The 24,682-nt window shown below is 39.3% G+C and overlaps 1 protein-coding gene across 4 annotated transcripts in view; it reads right to left on the bottom strand.

Moving 5' to 3' along the window:
- Positions 1–3,160: 3,160 nt before the first annotated feature.
- Positions 3,161–24,682, bottom strand: part of FAM91A1 (family with sequence similarity 91 member A1) — a 43,629-nt gene continuing 22,107 nt past the window's right edge. For 2 of the 4 annotated variants that reach the window (XM_036338634.1, XM_036338635.1), the window contains 10 exons: positions 21,001–21,133; positions 19,531–19,679; positions 18,096–18,230; positions 17,792–17,905; positions 15,152–15,224; positions 13,225–13,374; positions 10,827–10,931; positions 9,721–9,844; positions 8,161–8,230; positions 6,096–6,281 (listed from right to left, as the gene is read on the bottom strand). In XM_036338634.1, the coding sequence (XP_036194527.1) occupies positions 6,096–6,281; positions 8,161–8,230; positions 9,721–9,844; positions 10,827–10,931; positions 13,225–13,374; positions 15,152–15,224; positions 17,792–17,905; positions 18,096–18,230; positions 19,531–19,679; positions 21,001–21,133 (1,239 nt within the window). Of the gene's footprint in view, positions 6,282–8,160; positions 8,231–9,720; positions 9,845–10,826; positions 10,932–13,224; positions 13,375–15,151; positions 15,225–17,791; positions 17,906–18,095; positions 18,231–19,530; positions 19,680–21,000; positions 21,134–24,682 lie in introns of all 4 variants that reach the window. The other 2 variants (XM_036338632.1, XM_036338633.1) reach the window with 2 other exon arrangements.

Here is a 24,682-nt window from a genome sequence, read left to right as displayed (position 1 = left end):
GTCATAGTGACTGGTTGTTACGCTGGTCAGTCGATTTGCATATTAGGCTTTTATTATATAGGAGATTAGTGAATGTATCAAGCACAGAGACGCAGCCCTCAGAACCTGCTTCAAGAATGGACTCCCTTTCTAGCTACAAAAAGGTGGTTATCTGGCACCTCCAGCTGTTAGTTCCTACAGGGTGGGGCTCGGCTCTCCAGCCTGGGCCTCAGTCTTCTCAGGGCAGCCAATGACCGAGCAAGAAGAGAGAGCATCTAACAGGGAGAGAAAGAGCAAGGTGGCCCTCTAGTGACGTGGAAGGAAGAGACAGACGGGGGCAAGCCCACAGGAATGCCAACTTTTTAAACTGCAACACCTTCATGCCCTACACCTACCACTACAGTGGCTTCTTTTGAGGGTGGCATTCTTTGTCCCCCAAATTAAAAAAGAAAAAGAAACAAAATATAAAGAGGCTGGGAGGATTTCTTATTTTAAATGATCAAGAGACTGAAAAGACAAGCCAGAATGGGAGAAAGAGAATGTGCACAACACATATCTGATAAAGGACTTATATTCAGAACCTATATTAACTCTTAAGACTCAACAAGAAAACCCAATTTTTTCAATATGGGGAACAAATCTGAACAGACACTTCCCCCAAAAAGGTATGTGGATGGCAAATGAGCAGACAAAAGGATGGTCAACATCATTTCTCAGTACAGAAACAAATAAACCGGCCACATGATGTCACTGCAACAGGAGCGCATTCCCTGCTGCTGGTCATGCAAAATGGCAGTCGTTTTGGAAGACAGTTTGGCAGTTTCTTATAAAATACTAGAGGCCCAGCGCACGAAATCCGTGTGGGGGTACAGTCCCTAGATCAGGGTCATCTTCCCCGTTTTCTCCTGCTTTCCAGCCCCACCCCCACTGCGGGTTGCCTGTGTGTGTGGGGAGACCTGCGGGGCAGGAGCCTTGGCCTGGCACTGCTGGCATTCCCCACCACTGACCCCCGGTTCCCCATTTGCCATTGGGTGATCGGAGCCTGCCTGCTGGCAGAGGGGTGAGGGGAAGGGGAGGGAGGGAGGGACTGAGAGGTGGTCAGTGTGCCTCATAGTGACTGGTTGAGCAGTTGTTCTGCCATTAGGGTCACTTTGCATATTTAACTTTTATTATATAGGATACCCTTACCAAGACCCAGTAAGCCCACTCCTAGGTATTTACCCAAGCAAAACAAATTATGTGTTTCTACTAGAGGCCTGAGGCATGAAATTCATGCAAGGGGCTCGGCCCTTGCCGCCACCGCCGCAGTCTGGGGCCTCTGCCGCCTCTGCCTCAGCCCCCGCTGCCGTGACTTTGTCCAGAAGGACGTCCAGTCTAATTAGCATATTAAGCTTTTATTATTATAGATTAAAAGCTTATATGTTTATGTTAAATGATAACCAAATCTTAACACCTCCATACAGTGAAGTATTCAGCAATGGAAAGGAACGAGCTAGTGATTCACACATGAACTTAAAATGAATTTTGGTAGGCAAAAGAGGCCAGATTCAAAAGGCTATCAATTCTTCAATTCTACCATTTATGACATTCTGAATAAAAGCAAAATTATAGGAACCAAAACAGATAGTGGTTGCCAGGGGTGGGGAGCTGGGCATAGGGGAGTTTTTGGGTCATGGAGCTATTCTGAATAGCACTGAGACCGTGGACACAGGACTATGCATGTGTCAAAGCCCGAACTGAATGAATTTTACTGTGTGAAAAAATCAACTGGCATGTCAGATTCCAGGTGGAATGCAGTGTGACAAATGTTTGACAAATGTATGCCATACCCTCAATGAAAGGAGTGGGAATAAAAGACGTGAAACTAAGTTACTTGGGAAATGGTACTTTGAGTAGATACTGTAGGGCTAAAGACAAAGCACCTAAACACTATACTCTAGTTGGTCAATTTGTTTCTCACAGGGTGCAACTTAACTATTCTGAAACCACTTTATAAGTATTCTAGGGCTGAACAAATAAATAAATTGCAGATAGATAACAGGAGCCAGGTTACTCCCTCTCAAAGGAAGGAATATTACAAATAAGCAAAGGGCAAAACCAGAATGAACCTGTGCTGCTGATGGGAGTCAGTTTAAGTTCATGTTTATGTAATATACACAGAGATAGATCTAGAAATAATACAGAGATGTGCACCTATATTGGTTAGTATACATATTTATATCTCTCAGCTTGTTCCACTGAAGAGGCATACAACCAGTAGCAACAAGCACACCCATCACCCAGATCCTGGTTTCTAAATACCGTCGCCAGTAAAAGGAATCAGGGATCCTTGAAGGAATAGCTCATTCCTGGGCAGGCGTCCAGATAATACTTGTAGTGCCACAAAGTAAGAATATGGTCTTAAAAAAAATAAGGGCCCGTCAAAAGAATTTAGGAGCAGATCACAAATGTTCCCAATACCCAAAGCTGAAACAATTTGCACAAAATAATAACAGTATTGGATTTCAAACTAAAGTATAAAATAAGTAGCCAGGATCACATATTAATGTAAATATTAAATACTGCCCCCCTCCCCTTGAATGTGGGCTCAAGTTAATGATTCACTTCCAAAGAAAGTAAGGAAAGTGGAAAAACCTAGCAGATACCACCTTAAACCAAAGAAGGAACATCACCAGTGCTGCCCACTGACACCACATACCCATGATACGATACAGTGTGGAAGGGCACATCACCTCTGTGCTGTCCCTCCCGATACAGCATCACCTCAAATATCAAAACACCCTTCAAACCACCAAGCAGTGCCCTTCAGTGTCAAGGTCATGAAAGACTGAGAAACTGTCACAGGTAGGAGGAGTCTAAAGAACCATTAATGACTAAATAAATGCAATGTGGTATCCTGGGTTGGATCCTGGAACTAAAGAACATTAGTGGAAAAAGGTGAAAACCAAATCAAGTCTGCTGTTTAGTAAATAGCTGCATATCAATGCGAATATCTGAGTTTTAACAGATGTGCTATAGTTTACATAAGATGTTAACATTAGGGGAAGCTGAGGGAAGGGGATAGAGAGTAAATGTGAAATTCTTATAAAATAAAACGGTTGTTTAAAACAATGTATAGGAAAGCCACAGCAGCATGGTTGTACTTAAAGGGACTTACAGAAGATTATACACATTTTCTCAGTAATTGATCACCACCAGTTTATTTGTAAACATAGTATATGTGTCAATAATCAAATTGACAACACTTTATACATTTCATATTTAATATCATACCAGAAAACAATCCACTGTACTTAGTTACAATTTTGGTACTTTAAAAATCTTTAAATACAAACTGTATTTGAAACACTGAACATAAAAGAGAAAGATAACAGAAAACTAAATACATCAAATAAAAGAAACCAATATTTAAAAACCCACAAAATCATCTGATTACATACTTAAAAGGGAGGAAATCAGATGATCATCTTTTTTTAATAACAAAGTTTCGGCTCTTTAGACCCACTTGAGAGGTGAAATTGTGTCACAGAAAATTCCATGTCCTTCCTGATACCTTTTTTCTCTTAGTTTCCAAGGAATGTTTGCCATGGTTTAAGCTACATTACAGGCGGGAAGAAATGGGAGGTAGCAAAAGCCAATGAAATTACTTTAAACATCTGCAAAAAAATTATTTCACAAATCATCTTTGGCAAATAATAAAGTCTGTATTTTACATTTACCTTTTTGTTGAAATGGATCAATACTTATAAGATTTAAGAGATGCATCTTTACATGAGTTAAAATATAAATGAGACAAAGCCAAATTCATAAAGCAAAGCACAAAGCAGCCTGCACATTTTGCTAACAGTTCTAACCAGGCTGTGCACCAAAGGGTCGCTGGTTCGATTCGAAGTCAAGGGCACATACCTGGATTGCAGGTTCAATCCCTAGCCCTGGCCAGGATGCGTGCGGAAGGCAACCTATAGATGTGTCTGTCTTACATAGATGTTTCTCTCTCTCTCCTTCCCTCATGCCCTTCCACTCTCTCTAAAAATCAATGGAAAAAATATCATTGGGTGAGGATTAACGAAAAAATAAAATAAAATAAAAATAAAAAAGCAGACTGCCCTCCTTAAAAATGAGGTCTTCAGCTGGGAACCAGAATCTTTCCTTATTTACAGGAGAAACCAGAGCGCGCCACATGCTTTTTCAGTACTTCCCCTAAAATTCATGATCATGATTAGGTTCTATTTCTTCTTCCATTATTTCTCAAAGGAAATGCAGCAGCAAATCGCTTCCACATTTTAAGTTTTAAATTCACCAACAACTGGGTTCACTGCCAACAAGTACAAATATCTGATTCTTTATTAGTGTACATGTCACTACAATAGACTTAGACTGATAATACAGGAATAAATAAAATAACTACAGTTAATTCAAACAAAGCAAATGAGATTAGAGAGCCCTGATCAAATGAAATATTTTCAACTTTTGGTTGAAAAACTGTAAGTTACATACATACCTAATAGCACTAGGAATGTCCAATATCAATTATTGGGGGGAATGAGTGATTCACAGTCATAAGAAATTATTTTAATAGTATGTATTTTTCCTTTTATAGACAAACATTTATAAGATACACTGATTTCTACCTCATATAAGAGAGAAAGTAGAAAACTAAAAGTTAACTGCATTTACCTAAACACGGCACTGACTTGCCACAGGTAACCTGCTCCAAAAGATTCAATTCTGTGGGTAGGCCATGGGGTTGAATGCATGGTTATGTTAACAGTTTTAAAAAGGCATATATTTCCAGAAGTATGTTAAAATCCACAAATATCAGTTCTACAAATAACAAAAATTATCAGCAAGAAAGTTTAGGGTTTAGCATTCCCAAATTTTCTAATGCCTTAAGTGTTTTAGATATATGTTCTTTGATCAGTTCATTTGGTTACAGTTTTAAACTAGCAAACCGTTATCCTAGGAGAAGAGCTAAACTAAACTATAACACTGCACAAACTTCCCAAGGTAACCTGAAAAATCTAAAAAGTGATTCCAATTATTCTAATATTTGAGACACTAAAAGAATCAATGACTTAAGAAACATTTTGAAATACTCAATTTTCCTTTATCATTTCCTCCCCGAACTATTCACATAAATTTAAGATCCAAACTACCTAATTATGTCTTCAAAGTAGGCTTTTCACTAAAGTATTTTGATCAGAAGACATAGCTTTAATGCTTCTCTTATATAATTCTAACCTAAAATCATAACCCTTGGTTTGAGAACATCAAATTCAATTTCATAACAATTAATTGGTAAAATTACAAACAAAAAATAAGTCACAGTGAAAATGTGCAGCAGCCACAGCTACAAGAACGGAAAATAAATTCTATTTTTCCAGAAAGACTCTATGAAAATATAAAGTCCAAAGTGAGTGACAACAGAAGTCCACATATAAATGTTGTTTAAAAATAGAATGCTTTCCAAAGCTTCTCATGAGATGTCAATGTAGAGTCAGAGTCGGAGTTAAGACCTTATAAATCAAGGGTAAGTTACACAGAACTATGCTGATTGACATACCTTCAACAATGTCCAACTGATCTACATAATTTACAGACAGCCACAGGAGTTCTTAATGCCCCGTCACATCATTTCTCAGTCCTGGGTGTGTATGTTTCATAGTTTTGCTACTTAAGTACCAAGAAGCCTTCGCAGAGGAAGAGTTCCCCTCTTCCCATGATCCCCTACAGAGTAGGTAACAAAATATAAAACTAAACAAGATTTACGTTTGATAACCTAACATATAAAATTACCACTGCAATATTCGTAGAGACCGCTTATAAACATAACAGTCATCATAAAGCCTATAAAGTATATCCTGTTTTATAAAAGAAATAAAGATTGTCTCAAGGTAAAAAATACAGTGCAGGCTGCTAAAAAGCTCTTGGTTGCATTAGGAGGTGCAACGATGAGGAAAACTTCAGAAACCGTGAACGTGTCCCCCAAACTTCAAACATCAGGTAAGCATGAATCGCACGGCAGCGGCAGGATGCTTCTTTAGTGGCTGGCACTATAAAGCTAACCTTAAGAAAGAAAAAGGCAGAAAGTGTGAGCAACAAATGGTGTAACCAAATCATTGCAAATGGAGACTAGCAATACGCAGTGAGGAAGGTGACCGTCCACTCCATTCAGATAAGATGCCATCTTTAAATATTAAGTTCTTTGCGGGCAGTGGGACTCCCAGATCTGCTTGGGATGACTGGGAGAGCAAACTTGAAAAGCTGGCCTCTGTGTGAATATCCAGTGTTGAAGCACCTTCCTAAAAGATCAAGAAACAAGAGAAAAATTCTGTATTCTACATGTTACCAAACCACGTAGTATAGCTAACAGACTTGATTACCGGAGAAATGTTTATGGAATGCAAAGTACTAATGGAGACGCAAAGACCTACCTCACAAACCCAAAATAATCAATGAGAGGTATTAACATATGCAGAAATGACTACCACAAGTTGGACTATGCTAAGTGCTTTGAAATGAATAGAAATACTAGGCTATGAGACTACGGTATAAGAGGAGGTTAGTTCTCAGACAATCTCTAAAAACCCTCACGCAGCATTTAGCGCCAGAACAGCCCATCCACTCGCAGGACTCTCACAGGCACATATTCAGCACAGACCTCCCCCGCGAACTCCGGGCTCAAGCATGCCCAACATTCGCGCTCAGATGCGGCACCACACGTGCCACACTGACCGTGTCCCCTACCCCCCACATCAAGCTACTCAGAAATACGAGAATCTCCCGGATTCCTCCCTTCCTATCACACCCTCAATATTTCCTCACATTTAACGAATCACCAGGTTCTGTCAATCAACCTCCAACATGGATCCCAAAATAATTTACCTAACTCACCACAGCCACTGCCAGTTTAGGCCAGTGGCCTCCAAAGTGGGGTACTCACTCCAAAGTGGGGTATGGTACTACGAAAATTTTAAAATCTTGTATCTACTTATTGCATCCTTTAAGAATTTCTATTTTTGTGTATGTTTTATAATATATGTAATTTATTGGTGTAACAGTATATATGTGTAATAAACAAACCTGTATTGTGGATACCTACAAAATTATGTTTTTGTGGGGGGTTTTTTTAATGAGAAAGGCTGCTACTGAAATCTCTCACTTGGGCTATTACAGTAGTCTCCAAACTAATCTTACTTCTATGCTTGCCCATTTTTAATTTATTCTCTAAACAGTAACTAATCTTTAAAGAAATAATGTCATTCTCTGTTTAAGTCTTGAATGCACTCAGCATAAACCACAAATGCTTTAATACATTCTAGAAGGCCCTCCCCACCCCTCTTGCCACTGCCCCTCTTTCATGAGGCTTCTGCAACACTGGCCTTCTGTTTTCTTGACACAGGACCTTTGTGCCTGCTAAACTCTGCCTGGAATACTCTTTTCCATCCTTTAGGTTTCAGATTATATAGCATCTCTACCTATTTAAAGTAGGTCTAGCTTTGGAATCCATCAGATTTGAAGGAGCCTGAATCCTTCAAAGTACCTACTGAAATCGACGTTTACTTGACTAGTGTCTCGTACAACCCTCTAGGCTCCTCTAGTGTCTTAGAGATCATTGTTTCCCCAGCACTTGGTAAAGGGTCTGGATGGAGTAAACGCAAGTATTTATTGAAAGAATGAATGAAACAAAACTCTAAAATATTAATTTCAAATTATTAGATCAGATATTCTGAACAGAAATATTCCATTCTAGTTTATCTACAAATCAAATCTAGGGTATTCTTTCCTCTGTGTGTTGGGGGGGGGGGGGGGACGACACAGGACACAAAAGGTCTAGAGCACTGGCTTTCACTACCACACAGACAATGGAGCTCCCTGCAGTTATTAATGGAGTACCAGACTCAAGAGCCAGCACCTTGTATGATGCATGGCCTGTAACAGATGCTGAACACACTCCTGAATGAAGAACTGGCACAGAACAGAGTTCAAGCTTTAGAGCCAGAAGTCCTGGCTCATGAGCTCGGTGCAAGTCAGTTTACTTCCTGAATCTTGGTGTCTTCGGGTATAAATTTAAATTAATGCTTATTTCATGTCTACTGCAGTGGAGATTCAAAGCAAACATGGAAGTGTTTTGTATTTAAAGCTCTACACCAATAACATTTGGATCTTCTGGTTTATTACCTGGAATGAGTGAACAAAGTTAAGGACTCGTAGAGAAAGTTTTCTACTGGAATGTAAGAGGTTTTGAAGGCTGAAAGAAAGGGGGGAAAGTTTAGTACAAATATAATGACAAGAGTTTAATTTTGCTAATTTCAACAGTTTAATTTTACTAATTTCAAAACATTTATATCAGCATATAAATCCTGATTAACCACATTAAAATTTTTTAAAAACCAATTTCAATGGTTCTCATCAATGAAATTGTTGCCTCTTTTAATAATAGGGAGTAACAGTACATAAAAAGACCATTTTGACATAAAACATCATAAATTACCAAAATTAAAATTTATTGTTATAAGGTTTAGCAAATATAAATGTTTACTAAATAACCTTTTTAAATAAAAATTTATGCACTTGGAGGGATGAAGTCTGACATATTTAACATACATCAACCCACCAAATTAAATATTTTTCAAATATATAAATAGGTAACAATTATAGTGACAATCTTCAAAGCTATAGCATTTCTATTTTATTCATGTCTTATTTTATTTTCAGAGGACAGTTATTAAAAATTACATGTCGCCCTAGCCAGTTTGACTCAGTGGACAGAGCATCGGCCCTGGACCGAAGAGTTCCAGGTTCGAATCTGGTCAAGGGCACATACCTCCCCTGGTCAGAGCATGTGCAGGACACAACCAGTCGATGTGTCACTCTTACATCGATGTTTCTCTGTCTTTCCCCCTCCCTTCCATTCTCTCTAAAAATCAGTAGAAAAATATCCTCAGGTGAGGATTAACCAAAATAAATAAATAAATACATAAATAAAATTACTTGTCAACTGAGCACTTTTAATCTTCTGATATAAGCTACATTAAGCCAGTAAAATGAATGATTTATTATCCAACTCTGTTTTCCTAAATAAGTAAAACAGATCGGTAGATATCACCTTTCCAAGTTATCCACTGTGACCATCAGATTCAATGATGCTCTTTTCTAACTAACCCAGTCAGTCTCAGAGTCTTTACAATACTACCTTTTAGCAGCCACGACCAATGGATCAGAGTTGTCATAAGGGAAAACCTACATGTCATCTCTGATAAGTAATAAATGCTCATTTTAGGAAATGTGGAAATTGAAGACAACTTTGAAAGTCAGCCATAATTCCACCTCAAGACATAATCACTATTAAGATAACATAACTTGAGTGTGTGTTTGTGGAGTAAGAGAAGTCCACAAGAAAAATTCTCTACAAACATTTATATATTTTAAAAAACCAGGCTCATACTCTCATGAGCATTCTCCGTTTACCACACCCTCACCAAATCTGGGTAACTACGTAAATATAATTATAATTAGCCAAAACATGTGCCTAAAATGTTTGTATGTGCCTATTTTCTGAGGTATAAAAGTTTAATTTTGAAAATATATCAAAACCCTTAAAGTAGCAAACTTTATTCAATAAACAAATATACACAGGTAATTGCTATGTTCATGTATAAAATACAAGAAAGATATAGCAAATATTACTGACTTAAAAATCTCATAGATGAAAAGATGACAATGAACATAAACCCTTACCTCTCTTTTCTGCAAAGGCCATGGGTAGCAATTTTTCTACAAACTTTCCGGTTTAATTCAGAACTAAACAGTGGAATTCCAAAGCATAGCTCAAGAGGAACCCAATCTGCTTCTGTTGTGGCAACTATAAAAGGACATGTAAACTTATTAGTCATGCATAAATTTATATATTATAACTGACCAGGGTTTCTTAATTGAGGTCAATGGATTTTCATAGATTCCTCTCACACACCAATTGGCTGAGCAGGAGAGAGAACTAGGGGGAGAGGGAAGGAGTGTCAGTGAATCTCTGAAATAGAAAAGAATGTTTTTTGAGGATGTATGTACATGCTTCTGAGGAGAAGGTACTAGTTTTCATCAGTTCAAAGTGGTCTTTTACCCAATTGCAAGATATCTACAAAATGAGAGAATTAACTGAAATATTTAACAAAGGAAATACGAAACTTAAGTCACTATTCTCAGGTCATCTTACCTAATAGACAAATATGTAAACTAACTGTCCCTCCGCTACACTCACCAGCCAATCAGGAGAGTATGCAAATTAACCCAACAAAGATGGCAGTTAATTTGAATATGTAGGGGCGAAGCAGTGGAGCGAAGACTGAAGGCTCCGTCCGGAGCCACAAAGACTGAAGGCTCCGGCCAGAACCAAGGCCTGGGTCCCAGGTGCCGGAGGAAAACCGGTGTCCGCAGCCAGGAGAAGGGGAGGCCTATTGCACGAATCTCTTCATGCAATGGGCCTCTAGTATTTTAATAATATTTTAATAATATTTGACTATTCTAAATATACAAAAATGTTTGCTAGAAAATTCTTATTACAAGGTCCTTTATGGACAAATGACATCCAGATGACTTAACAAAAAAGTTAAGCCCTGGCTGGTATGGCTCAGTGGATAGAGTGTGGACTGGAGGGTCCCAGGTTTGATTTCAGTTAAGGGCACATATCCGAGTTTCAGGCTCGATCCCCAGTAGGGGGCAGGCAGGAGGCAACCGATCAATGATTCTCTCTCATCATTGATGTTTCTATCACTTTCCCCCTCCCTTCCTCTCTGAAATCAATAAAAATGTATTTTTTAGAAGACTGCAAATAATTTTTAAAACCTTACCAGAGTTTTGCTTAGTTGCTAAATCTGTAGTTGCCTCCTCAATGACCATTTCAAACGACTCTGTACTTCCATTTACATCTGAGCCAGAAGCCAAATCAGGTTCACCTTGTAATTTAAGGACAAACACAAATATTAAGATTCTAATAGTTGGTATAAGTTGTCAATAAATCAGTTCTAACATAAAAGTGGATTCAGGCAACAGAAATGGCAATGGAAAACAATGAATAGTCCTTAACCTTAAAACAGTAGTTCTCAACTGGGGGATAATTTTGTCGCCCAAGGGACACTAGGCAATGTTTGGAGACAGGTTTTGTTGTCATGAATGGGAACAGGGATGCCACTGATATTTAAGGATGCTAACCATACTGCAGTGCACAGAGCAGCCCCACAACAAAGCTCAGAACGTAAATAGTGCTAAGGTTGTAAAAACAAGGATTCAAATGGCAGAAGAGAAGTTTAGACTATCAGTAAGCTCACTACTAAAGTCATTTCTACCCCATGGAAATATGCAGTCTGATTACATCATTCCTCTTCAAAAGTCTTTTTGACTTCCCTATCTTTCAGCACTGAAGATGCTCCTTAGAGCTCACCTACTTCTCTACTGCATCTACTTCTCTACTCTCATCTACTTCTGCCCAATAGATCCTTTCTTTTGGCTGCCACAAGCTACTCTATTCCCTGATTCCCTCTGCCTGAAAGGCAGCTACCTTCCACATAAACAACAATTATCTTTTGTGTAGATAACTCCTCATTATTCAAAATTCAGTCCAAACTTTCCTTTCCATAAGAGGCCTTCTCTGATAGCTCAGCCGTCCTATTTCAGCACTGCAAGCTAAGGCAGAGCCCTATCCCAGTGTCTTAACACAGCACAGCAGCCTGGTTCACTTGCTTTCTCCCTTTCTAGGGTATAATTCCTCAGGTCTTACAAATTTAAATGTCTCCAGCATCTAAGCAGACAGTCCGTAAATGTTTGTGGAATGAATGAAATAAAACATGGCAGCAGTAGCAGACATGCTTTGAAATGACTGCTTAACTCCATAGCCTTCTTCTCTGGAAAATGCTCCTGTGATACTTGGCAGTTAACTGTTGAAAACTGCCTATTACACAGCAATAATAAATATAAAAAACCTGCTATGTCAAAAATCAAAAGTTACCCAAATCCTCTGGCCAAAGGTAAATGGACCACAAACAGATACCTAACTCAAAGGGAGCCAATCCAAGACACTGGATGGCTAGCAATAATTATTTTCTCAGGATTTCAACATAAGAGGCTCAAGGAGTAGTCAATTGACGACAGACAATTGAACTGAAATGTTTCCTTGGAGTCAAAGACCAGAGCTGGCACCATGGCAACCACAGCCACATTACAAGCCAGAATTAGGACAGAGCAGAAACAATTAGTAAGCATGAAAAGGTAATTGGAAAATAAAATTTTAAATTAAAAAGAAAGAAAAAGAGGCCCTAGCTGGTTTGGCTCAGTGGATACAGCGTCGGCCTGCGGTCCAAAGGGTCCCGGGTTCAATTCTGGTCAAGGGCATGTATCTCAGTTGCAGGCTTCTCCCCGGACCAAGCCCAGGTCGGGGCTCATGCAGGAGGCAACCCATCGATGTATTCTCTCACATCGCTATGTCTCTCTGTTTTTCCTTCTCTCTTCCACTCTCTCTACAAATCAGAAGAAAAATATCCTTGGGTGAGGATTAAAAAAAAAAAAGAAGAAGAAAGAAAAAGATATCGAAGGAAAACTAGCCATCATCAATATGCAGGATAGACTGGAGATAGAAAGAAAGAGAATGAGGCCAGGAAAGCTAAGCAGACAATGATTGCTTCAAGGACCAGGACTCAGACTAGAACAGCAGTTACAGAGAATAAAAAGAGAAGGGAAGAAACGGATATGAGAGACTTTTCCAACCATTAATTCACAGAACTTGGAAACAACTGGACAGTGCAGAAAAGGAGAAGGATGACGGCGATAGGACTCTGGCCTGGGTAACTGAGACAACAGTGCCTTCATCACAGAAAGAGAAAGGTCAAAAGGGAAGCACTGGAGACATCGTTACAAAGACACTAAAACTTTGAAACCATCACCCCATAAAGGAAGTTAATTTAAAGCCTATAAACATAGATATGACAGTAAAGGGCTAAAACCTGATAACCTTTCTGTATCCCAACCCCACCCAGGTCATCACTTCTGTAGTTATGCACTTAATATTTCCTCCATTTAAACAACTGATCCTTGTCCAAATGATGTCACAGAGTATTTTCTCATATGTCAGTGAAAAAGCATTAAGAGTTAAATAATTCAACATCCCTACAAAAGTCGCCGTGCTTTTTAAATAATTAGGTTGTAATTAACTCAATACCAAATAATCTTTAATTCAAAACCCAACTATTGGCTAACCTCTCTCATCAGAAGAATCACTGAGTTTTCTGCTTGCAAGTTGGCTCGAAGCATTCAACATGGTGACATAGCCACAAAAATGCTGCAAGTCCACCTTAGTCCTTAATATTTCCAATGCTTTATGAACACCCATATTGACACGAGTAAACTCTAAGAACAAAGAGTTGACATCAAATTATAAATGAATAGTTTTGTAAAATAATACAGCATGAAAAACTTAAAAATATTTTTATTAAACAATTCTTAGAATTACTTTTATACTTTAATCTATCAAGATTGATTCCAATGAAGAAATATCTGTGAACATAAAAGGATATTATATACATATAACATGTTTATAGCCTTCAGGAGGTATTTGGTATAACAGAAGCAAATAGTCAGTGGTAAATTCTCTAGGCGTCTATTTGTGCTTCTATTCTGCCTCAAATACTTGGTGGGCTTCTACCAGGAAATTTATTAAATATACATATTTTTGAAATTAAAGCTAATATACTTGAAATTATGTCCTAATGAATTATTTAAGTTTTAACTCAAGTTCTTACCTGTGAACTTACAAAAGAGAAAGATGCTCTATATCCAAATATGGAGATTTCTCTTTTTTATAATTCACAATAATCTCCCAAGGCAAGAGAACTACCAATTAGTTCTTGAGATTTTCTACATTTTAATTCCTGTGGTCACTACCCTGTATCCTCAGGTGAACATTTTCCCCCACAGAATTTATAAAGTACCAGAGGATTAAGTAGCACAGTTTAGTTGCAGACAAGTACTTATTTCTGAAAAAATGGCTATTTTGAGTCCTCTCTTCCCCACATTTTTTACACACTTACAACAGCCAAAACAGAGCACTTAATTTCAAACATGAGGCTCCCCCAGTCTGGCCATGCGAAAAGGAGACGATATCTGTAAAAATCCTCTGCCTTTCCTTGCTTTAGGGGGCAAGGGCAGTGGTGAGCAACATTTTGAAAGAACAGTAAGTTCTTATATGGGATAACTTCGGTTAAATTACTTGAACCATTCACTGCTCTCTTGAATTCCAAGCAATAAGACTCTAAAAATCAGAAAAATAGATTACAGAACAGCAGTTTTACATAGAGCAGGAAACTTAAGTGCTATGTAAATATATGCAAAGTTTTAATCAGATAGTATTTTTTCTTCTGAATGTACATATTTTCTTAATATTCAACAATGAAAAGGTATCTTCTCTATTAGACAAAAGGAAGAATGAACTGGCTGTTACAGAACTTCTCTGCATCTTTATCAACTATGAGACTGCACAGCCAAATCCAGGAGCCAACATTAACCAGGGCTTTCCCCTTGGTGCTAACCAGCTAATTTAGCTCAAACTGCAATCCACTCAAATCCTCTCATCAGCAAAAATAAAATTTAACAGCAAAAAAAAATTTATTATAAATAAAAATGCTGAGACAAGAAATACATGCAAGTGCTCTGTAAAGTGTGAAGTAGGAGACAAACGTTTATTAGGACTCATTTCTACAATAACTAAAAAAGCCCCTAAAAGAAAACCAGTGTGTAACATTGGGGGTGACCAACTTTCTAAACATCTTTCTAAGCATAAAATCTTCCCTATGACTTGCTTCAAATAATAAGCAATAAAAAGAAACTGAAAGACTAAACATACAGAAAACCTAGTCTTCCATCTGGGCAGACGCCTATGTATTCTCTTCATCTCCAAGACAGACTCGTATTCCTCCAAAGGTCCTAAGTCTGTCTTACACTATCGGTTCTTTGTGGGAAAAGGCATATGACAGAAAACTACCTTTTGCCAATACTCTTTAAAAACAAAATGGTAACACCCTAGAACTTCAAAATTTTAAGCATTCACTTCCTGCTATGTTTTCCACCAAATTGGTGACAAAGATTAGTGATAAAGAAATGAAATAGATACAAATCAGAAGTGAGGTACCTCCTTGTAGTTCTGTCTCATCAAATGGAAATGGTATGTGGACAGTTTCTCCTGTCCCGTGGAAGCCATGTCCCTAAACGTGAAGACACACAAGTTGAAAGGTGTATGAGAAAACGACATTTCCAACAATAGCTATTAAAGCACCAAATAAGACTGTGCCACATGGTGGTATATTCTACCTTAATACTCCATCAAAGTGCTTTAAACAATTTTCTATTTTTCTACAGCAAGCAAAGGCAATCTAAAGCAGGGGTCCTCCAATAGAGACCATTATAAACTTTTGAACAATAATAGATACAGAGGCAGAGCTGCCTCAAACAGATTGTCAAACTGCAGCAGGAAGGCCGGGGAGGGTTGCGGGGCAGGAGGTAGGGGGGTAAGAGATCAACTAAAGGACTTGTATGCATGCATATAAGCATAACCAGTGGACATAAGACATTGGGGGATAGGGGAGGCTAGGGGACTGTCTAGGGCGGGGGGATAAAATGGACACATATGTAATACCCTTTGTAATACTTTAAGCAATAAAAAAAAATAAAAATAAAAAAAAAATAAATAAAAAAAAATAAAGCAGGGGTCCTCAAACTTTTTAAACAGGGGGCCAGTTCACTGTCCCTCAGACCGTTGGAGGGCCGGACTATAGTTTTAAAAAAAAACAATGAACAAATTCCTATGCACACTGCACATATCTTATTTTGAAGTAAAAAACAAAATGGGAACATATACAGTATTTGTATTTGCATGTGGCCCGCGGGCCGTAGTTTGAGGACCCCGGATCTAAAGTATAAATGAATCTATAAGGTAATGTGTCTCAAATTGAGTGCATGGGCTAAATTTTAAAAAGGAGGCTAATTTAACAGGTAACTCAGGTGTCAGCCAAGTGGAGACTGAATGAGATCAAGTGTTGGTCCCTAAAGACCACATATTATATAATTTCATGTATATGAAATGCCAGGAATAGGCTCTAGAGCAGCCATTCTCAACCTGTGGGTCGTGACCCCTTTGGGGGTCAAACGACCCTTTCACAGGGGTCGCCTAAGACCATCGGAAAACACATATATAATTACATATTGTTTACAGTAGCAAAATTACAGTTATGAAGTAGCAACAAAAATAATTTTATGGCTGAAACCGGTTTGGCTCAGCAGATAGAGCATCGGTCCCAGGTTCAATTCCGGTCAAGGGCATGTATCTGGGTTGCGGGCACATCCCCAGTGGGAGATGTGCAGGAGGCAGCTGATCGATGCTTCTCTCTCATTGATGTTTCTAACTCTCTATCTCTCTCCCTTCCTCTCTGTAAAAAATCAATAAAATATATATATATATATATATATATATATATATATAAAGTTCACAAGTATTTAAAAAAATAATAATTTTATGGTTGGGGGTCACCACAACATGAGGAACTGTATTAAAGGGTCGCGGCATTAGGAAGGTTGAGAACCACTGCTCTAGAGAGAGGAAGTAGATTAGTAGTGTTTAGGGTGTGGGGGCTGGGAGAATAGGGGAGTGAGACTAAAGGTGCAGATTTTTTGAGATGATGAAAATGTTCTAAAACTGAATATGGTGGCCTTGGCTTGTGTGGCTCAGTGAGTTGAGAGTTGTCCCATGAACAGAGAGGTCGCCCATTCAATTTCTGGTCAGAGCACATGCCAGGATTTCGGGCTTGATCCCCAGTAGGGGGTGTGCAGGGGCAGCTGATCAATGTTTCTCTCTCCCTCTCCCTTCCTTTCTCTCTAAAAATCAATAAAAATTATTAATAAAATAAAATTGAGTATGGTGATGGCTGAAGATATGTGTGACTACAGTAGTCTGCCTTATTCATGGGGGATACATTCCAAGACCACTAGTGGATACCTGAAACCGAGGATGGTATTGAACTCTACGTAGATTATGTTTTTTTTCCTATTTATACATACAGACCTACGATAGAGTTTAATTTATAAATTAGGCCCAGTAAGAGACTAACAATAACTAGTAATAAAATTGATTACAACAATATATTGTAATAAAAGTTACGTGAATGTTCTCTCTCCCCCCCTCTCTCTGATAACCAAGTCAGCTACTAAGTGGCTGCAGGCAGGAGCATACACAAGTGTAGATATGCTGGACAAAGGGATGATGCACTCCCCATGAGGGATGGAGCAGGACCACTCGAGATTTCATCACACTACTCAGAATGGCATGCAATTTAAATCTATGAATTATTTCATTTCTGGAATTTCCCATTTAATATTTTCAGACCATGGCAGACCCTGGGTAATTGAAGCCACAGAAAGTGGAACCACGCAAAAGGAGAACTAATGTATACTAAAAAAAACAATGAACTGTACAATTTAAATTGTTGAATTGTATGCTATATGAATTATATCTTCATAAAGCTATTCCTAAAAGAAAAAAATACAGCCACAAGGGTAACAAAAGGTGAAGCTAGAATTCAAAGCTGAGTCTAACTTCAAAGTCCATGTTGCACTGCCAGCCAAAGGCCAGGACTGAAACCTAGATCTGATTCCTTATGTTTCAGCTTCACAAATTTCAAATTACTGACATCTGATTGCAATTCAGCAGAAAGATAGACAAAGTACAATCTTTAAAAGAAAAATCCAAAATGGATTGATTCCAATAAAGTAACTGTACCTGAATCAAAACCGCCGAGTGTGTTAAAGCATCATTCAGCATGGTGAGCACATTGGATGTAGGGACTACCCCAGGATCATGCCCCCAAGATGTTATCAGTAATCGATCGTAACCCTATGGGAGAGAAATGAATGAGATAAAATGGCGCTCAGAAATATGGACAAAAAATTAAGTTATCTATAATGCCACTTATTAATTTCTAATATATAACTATTCTAATATATAACTATATAATAGAGATATTAAGACATTATTAATATCTTCCCCCAAAGTAATTAAAACAAACAAATCTCACACAACATACCTGGAAAATATCTGGCAGTTTTCGAAGTCTTGTACCTTTGGACAGCAAAAGAGATGGTGGTCCCTGCCCAGTGACATGGTAAATGTACAGTTTAAACCAGACAGAACTGACTTCCGGGATAGCTGGTCCAATATGCTGTAACAAAAAAGCAGGTAAGGTAAAGCTGTAATACTTAGCTAAAAAAGCCAAATTTCCTAAGTAACCAAGTATACTCATATTAAAAGCTAATTCCTCATATAAATGTTAATTGCTATTATCCTTATGAAAATAACTTTTAAATTCTCTGTTCAAATAGTTTCTCTTTTGTGCTGGAACTGAGAAAGCACATCTTATCACTGCAGTTAGAGGATGGACTTTGAAGGACCACCAAGGTCTGAATCTGGCCTTCATCCCCTCAGCCATATCACCTCTAACATTACTTAAGGCTCTCTATTCCCTCATTTTGCTCTTTTGTAAGGTAGCAATAAAACATCTACCTCATACGGACATTGTAGGGTTGTTTAAAAAGTTGAAAATAGTACCTGGTATATAGTAAGCTTTATATAAAAATGTTTGTCATTATGATTATTAATCACATGCAATTTCTCCCAAAAGGGACTGTCCTCCCATTCATTTACAGTTCATGAACTATTATGTCTAGAGGTTGCATTACAGAATAGGAGTGTGGAGTGGAGTGGTACTGGAGGTAGCACACAAAGAATTATAAAAAAGGTTGCTGAACGCAAACCTATAACCACTCCAGTTGAACGGAGAACAAATGTGGGGGGAGGGTGTGCTCACTGGGGCAGCTAGATCAGCACAGGCAACAAAATCACCCCTTAAAAGAATCCCTTCCTTTCTTCTACACCATTAAACCTTGCACAGCAGGATGTAACACTGAAAAAGAGTAACACAATCCCCACTCTTTGAAAATGGTACAGACCACAATGCCCTTGCTAAGTATACAAATCCACAGAAATGATTTATTTTTTAAAAGTAAAAGCTGGAAGTCACAAGTAAATTTTAAAGATAACCAAAGTTCTACTTCCTTTCCAGTACAATTGTTTCTTTTCCATTTAGTCAGAATCATAACCCCATTTCTATAGCATTTCATTTTTCCTATTTAAAATTATCTTATTCCTCAAGGCAATCCAGACTCCCCTCTCAAAGCCTCCAAAATATTCTCTTTAAAAGACTGCATTCAAGAAGAAAACATTAATCTGCTGTGTCGCAAGTCACCAGATGATAGATAAATAAAATGTACCGATTATACCTCACAAATTGAACATAACATCTTACAACAGCATAAAATACAAAACTGCTTTCTGAGTCAGCAATTTGAATCTGGTATCTGCAAACTGAGAATTAACCCTGTAAGACTGTTAAACCTCTTTTTCAAGTCACCACGAGTACGAATGAAGTGACAGCACCGGCCTTCTCCCAAGTGGGTCTTTACCTGAGGGGTGCAGCTGCTAATAGGCCGAATTTCATTGGTGAGAGGAGCCATGGAAACAAGTAGTGAATAATTTTTGTTTAGAACTCTGCTGCAAGTTGCAGGGTCCAAACCAAGAAGGCTTTCACAGCGTAAGAGATCCAGAGGAAAACCTGAATTGTGATCAAGCACACACAGAGAATAAAAGACTGACAATATGAAACAAAAATGTCCAAGACAAAATACTGATTACCTACCTTTATGGACCAGCGGTTTAGGCACATATATCTAAGTGCGGAACTCCTGTTCCTAAACTAAATTCAGAACTCGGCTGAGATGCTGTTTGTAGAGATCGGGAATTGGGGGAGGGAAGGACACAGCTTTCCTGTGGTACTCGGGCTTTCATCATGCCATTGCCCGGGGTGGCTGGGGATGGAGAGGAAGAATGGCAAAGCAAGCACTTTTTAAAAAGTAAAAGGTGGCCTAAAGAAACACCAGTAGACAGTTATCTTTGGCCCAGGAATAAAGACTATTAGCTTTAAATCTTAAAAGTGTCTTCTTAGTGGTCCCTTAGGACATTTGGAACTTTTAATATTCTATCTTTAAAGAAAAAAAAAAGGGACTATTTTCTCAAAATAGAGGAATGTCATAAAAGATAAAAAAAAAAAAAAAGGTTACGGATTTGAAAAAATGAGTGAAATTAAATGTTCCTGTGGTGCTAAGAATTCACGGAGTCCTAAGATGCAACTCCTCTGAATGTCCAAGGACTTGAGCCAAATGCTCTTACATTGGTGCTCAGGCCATTCCACCTTTTAAAAACACACATTCCTGGGTGCCATTCCACAATGCAGAACCTACTGAATCAGAATCTGAAATCCTGATACCATCAGTTCAACTCTGGTTGGGGAACACTCCCTGCCTATCACAAAACTGAGAGTGCACCCTAAGGCAACAGCAACCGGGAGTTCGCCAATACATTAAAATTGCCACCACTTTCTCTTTCTCTTTAAAAAAGGGTTCTGTTCCCAGTCTATTTTTTAAAGTAAAGTACTTCAGTAAATAAGCATTCCAGCAGCATTTGAATAAGAAACTCTTATTTATTGTTTTTAATGCAATGGAATCTTTCATTCTTGAAATTTTATGCTTCATAATATATTTAACTCAATTTTGCACCTGTCCACCCCTCAGAACCCATGCCTGTTCCAAATTCCACTCAGCTACTTAAACAAATTGACACTCCAACCCTGTTTGTAGGTACTCATCAGATTTAAATACTACAAATGTCAGTTGCACATAGAGGAGAAATAGTAGAATAAGATAAGAAACAGTTGACAAGCAAAGAAATTCACATGACAAGCCTCCAGCTATAAGTTCATTATACTTACAAAAATGTATTAAGTAAATGATGATTAAATAAGTGGGCATGACCTATTTAATTTCTTAGAAAGAACTTCCATAGGATCATGTCTTCAAAATCAAGTATAAAACTCATACCGTAATTGGGCTGGTCTGGCTGTGCGGTTTGTGCAACTAGATCTTTATTGTGACGAAGAAATAGTATCGTGTTTCTCAGAGTAAGTGCATGGTCAAAATATCTCTGTGCTTCTCCTTCACCAGTGCTCTGAACCTAAACCAAGAGAAAATAAAAGTTCCAACAAATATCATTCTTATACCATTCGTTCTAATATATCCTATATAAAAGGCTAATATACAAATCAACCGAACAGCAGAACAATGGATTGCTATGATGCACACTGACCACCAGGGGGCAGACGCTCAATGCAGGAGCTTCCCCCTGATGGTCAGTGCACTCCCACAGGGGAAGCGCTGCTCAGCCAGAAGCCCTGAGTCAGGCTCACGGCTGGCAAGCGCAGTGGTGGTGCTAGGAGCCTCTCCTGCCTCCGCAGCAGTTGGACATCCCCCAAGGGCTCCCAGACTGCAAGAGGCGCAGGTCGGACTGAGGGACGCCCTCCCCCCCCCAAGTGCACAAATTTCATGCACTGGGCCTCTAGTAACTATATCCAGCACAGAAGTTCTCCCACTGCAGACACAGCTGATTCTCATAGCCGTTAGCCTGGAGGTCAAATCACCCCAAGTATTACTGACAACAATCAAGGCTTAACTACAACAAGACTGCACACAAAGACCACAAGGGGATGCACCAAGAAAGCATAAAAAATGCGGAGACAAAGAAACATGACAGAAATGGAGGATATAGAGCTCAAAACCGCACTTTTAAGGTCTTTTCAATAATTTTTTAGAAACTGCCGATAAACTTAATGAGATCTACAAGAAATCTAATGAGACCCTCGATGTTGTGATAAAGAACCAACTAGAAATTAAGCAGACACTGACTGAAATAAAGAATATTATACAGACACCCGACAGCAGACCAGAGGAGTGCAAGAATCAAGTCAAAGATTTGAAAAGCGAAGAAGCAAAAAACACCCAACCGGAAAAGCAAAATGAAAAAAGAATCCGAAAATACGAAGATAGTGTAAGGAGCCTCTGGGACAGCTTCAAGCGTACCAACATCAGAATTATAGGGGTGCCAGAAGATGAGAGAGAGCAAGATATTGAAAACCTATTTGAAGAAATAATGACAGAAAACTTCCCCCACCTGGTGAAAGAAATAGACTTACAGGTCCAGGAAGCGCAGAGAACCCCAAACAAAAGGAATCCAAAGAGGACCACACCAAGACACATCATCATTAAAATGCCAAGAGCAAAAGACAAAGAGAAAATCCTAAAAGCAGCAAGAGAAAGAAACTCAGTTACCTACAAGGGAATACCCATACGACTGTCAGCTGATTTCTCAACAGAAACTTTGCAGGCCAGAAGGGAATGGAAAGAAATATTCAAAGTGATGAATACCAAGAACCTACAACCAAGATTACTTTATCCAGCAAAGCTATCATTCAGAATTGAAGGTCAGATAAAGAGCTTCACAGATAAGGAAAAGCTAAAGGAGTTCATCACCACCAAACCAGTATTATATGAAATGATGAAAGGTATCCTTTAAGAAGAGGAAGAAGAAGAAAAAGGTAAAGATACAAATTATGAACAACAAATATGCATCTATCAACAAGTGAATCTAAGAATCAAGTGAATAAATAATCTGATGTACAGAATGAACTGGTGATTATAATAGAATCAGGGACATAGAAAGGGAATGGACTGACTATTCTTGGGGGGGAAAGGGGTGTGGGAGAAGCAGGAAGAGACTGGACAAAAATCGTGCACCTATGGATGAGGACAGTGGGTGGGGAGTGAGGGCGAAGGGTGGGGTGGGAACTGGGAGGAGGGGAATTATGGGGGGAAAAAAGAGAACAAATGTAATAATCTGAACAATAAAGATTTAAGTTAAAAAAAATTAAGGAAAAAAAAAGATATTATTAAAAATTATTAAATAAAAATTTTTCCCAGACAATACTGAAACAAATATTAACCTCAATCTCTACTAATTTTCCATTTGACAACATCTTTCATGAGAACAGAATTACCCCAACAAGTAAAACTAACAACTTTAGCAAGCTAATAATGCTAAATCATAGCATTATATAAATTGTATGTCCTATGTATGATTCAAATAGGGTACTTAAAAACCTCTAAGATATACATTTGGCTTCATCCAGGAAAGTACTCCAATCCACAGTCACCAATTGTGCCTCTAATTCTCATCACCCTCTTCACAATTTTGTATCACTCATTACAAGGGACAATAGGTATGTGACTCAACATAGCTGTTCATCATTGCTGAAAATACAACTTAAATTCATTCAACAAGGATTTACTGAGTCCCTCTTATGTGCTATGTGCTATGACCTGTCTAAGATGTGAGAACAGAATGCTGAACAAAGCCCTTGCCTTGACTGGGCTTACATTTCAATGCATGTTCATCAAAAATTCTCTAAACAGCCCATTTAATACACAGCGTTCATCACTAAAGCACAAAAGGTACCACAATTACTAGTCAAGAAACAGATCAGGTACACAAACTTTTTGCATTAAGAGCAGAAGACAGAATAAAATATCCAGAGCATGAAAACAGAAGAGCAATAAAGATTTAGAGCTCAGGGAAATCAGTGCTGTCCTCGTAGGAAAAAAAGTGGTTAAGAGCAAATACAGGGTGGGGCTAAAGTAGGTTTACAGTTGTGAGTACATGAAACACAGTTTATTCTTATATTCTTATTTATTAATTACTAGAGGCCTGGTGCAGAAAATTCATGCACTCAGTGGGGCGGGTACCTCAGCCTGGTCTGCGTCCTCTCACAATCTGGGAGCCCTTGGGGGATGTCCGACTGCCAACTTAGGTAGGGAGCGGGCCTAGGCCAGCAGTCATACATCCTTAGCACTGCCACGGAGATGGGAGAGGCTCCCGCCACCACCGCTGCGCTCACCAGCCATGAGCCCGGCTTCTGGCTAAGTGGCGCTCCCCCTGTGGGAGCACACTGACCACCAGGGGGCAGCTCCTGCATTGAGCGTCCACCCTCTGATAGTCAGTTCGTGTCATAGCAACCAGTCAATCCACCGTCAGGACAAAACCAGCTCTCCGATATCCCCCGAGGAGTCCCAGATTGTGAGAGGGCGCAGGCCAGGCCATGGGACCCCACCAGTGTACAATTGGGGCCATGGAGGGATGCAAGAGGTTGGCCAGCTGGGGAGGGATCGCCGGAGGACTCCAGGGCATGTCCGGCCCATCTCACTCAGTCCCGATTGGCCAGACCCCAGCAGCAGGCTAACCTACCAGTCAGAGCATCTGCCCCCTGGTGGTCAGTGCACGTCATATCAAGCGGTTGAGGGTCCTCAGCATATCATTAGCATATTACACTTTGATTGGTTGAAAGGACAACCGGACGACTGCACACTTAGCATATTAGGCTTTTATTATATAGGACTAGAGGCCTGGTGCACAAAAATTTGTGCACTCGGGGGGAAGGGGGGGCCCCTCAGCCCGGCCTGTGCCCTCTCGCAGTCTGGGACCCCTCGGGAGATAACGACCTGCTGGCTTAGGCCTGCTCCCGGGTGGCAGAGGGCAGGCCCAATCCCTAGGTGCAGCCCCTGGTCGGGCTCAGAGCAGGGCTGATTGGGGAGTTGGGGCGCTGCCCCTGTCATGCACAGAGCAGGGCAGATTGGGAGGTTGCGATGCCACCCTCAGTCACACTCAGGGTAGGGC

The sequence above is a fragment of the Myotis myotis genome, unplaced genomic scaffold, assembly GCF_014108235.1.
Source record: "Myotis myotis isolate mMyoMyo1 unplaced genomic scaffold, mMyoMyo1.p scaffold_m19_p_16, whole genome shotgun sequence".
NCBI lineage: Eukaryota > Metazoa > Chordata > Mammalia > Chiroptera > Vespertilionidae > Myotis > Myotis myotis.
Note: the sequence above shows the minus strand (reverse complement) of the source record. Positions and strands in the feature narration are given on the sequence as shown.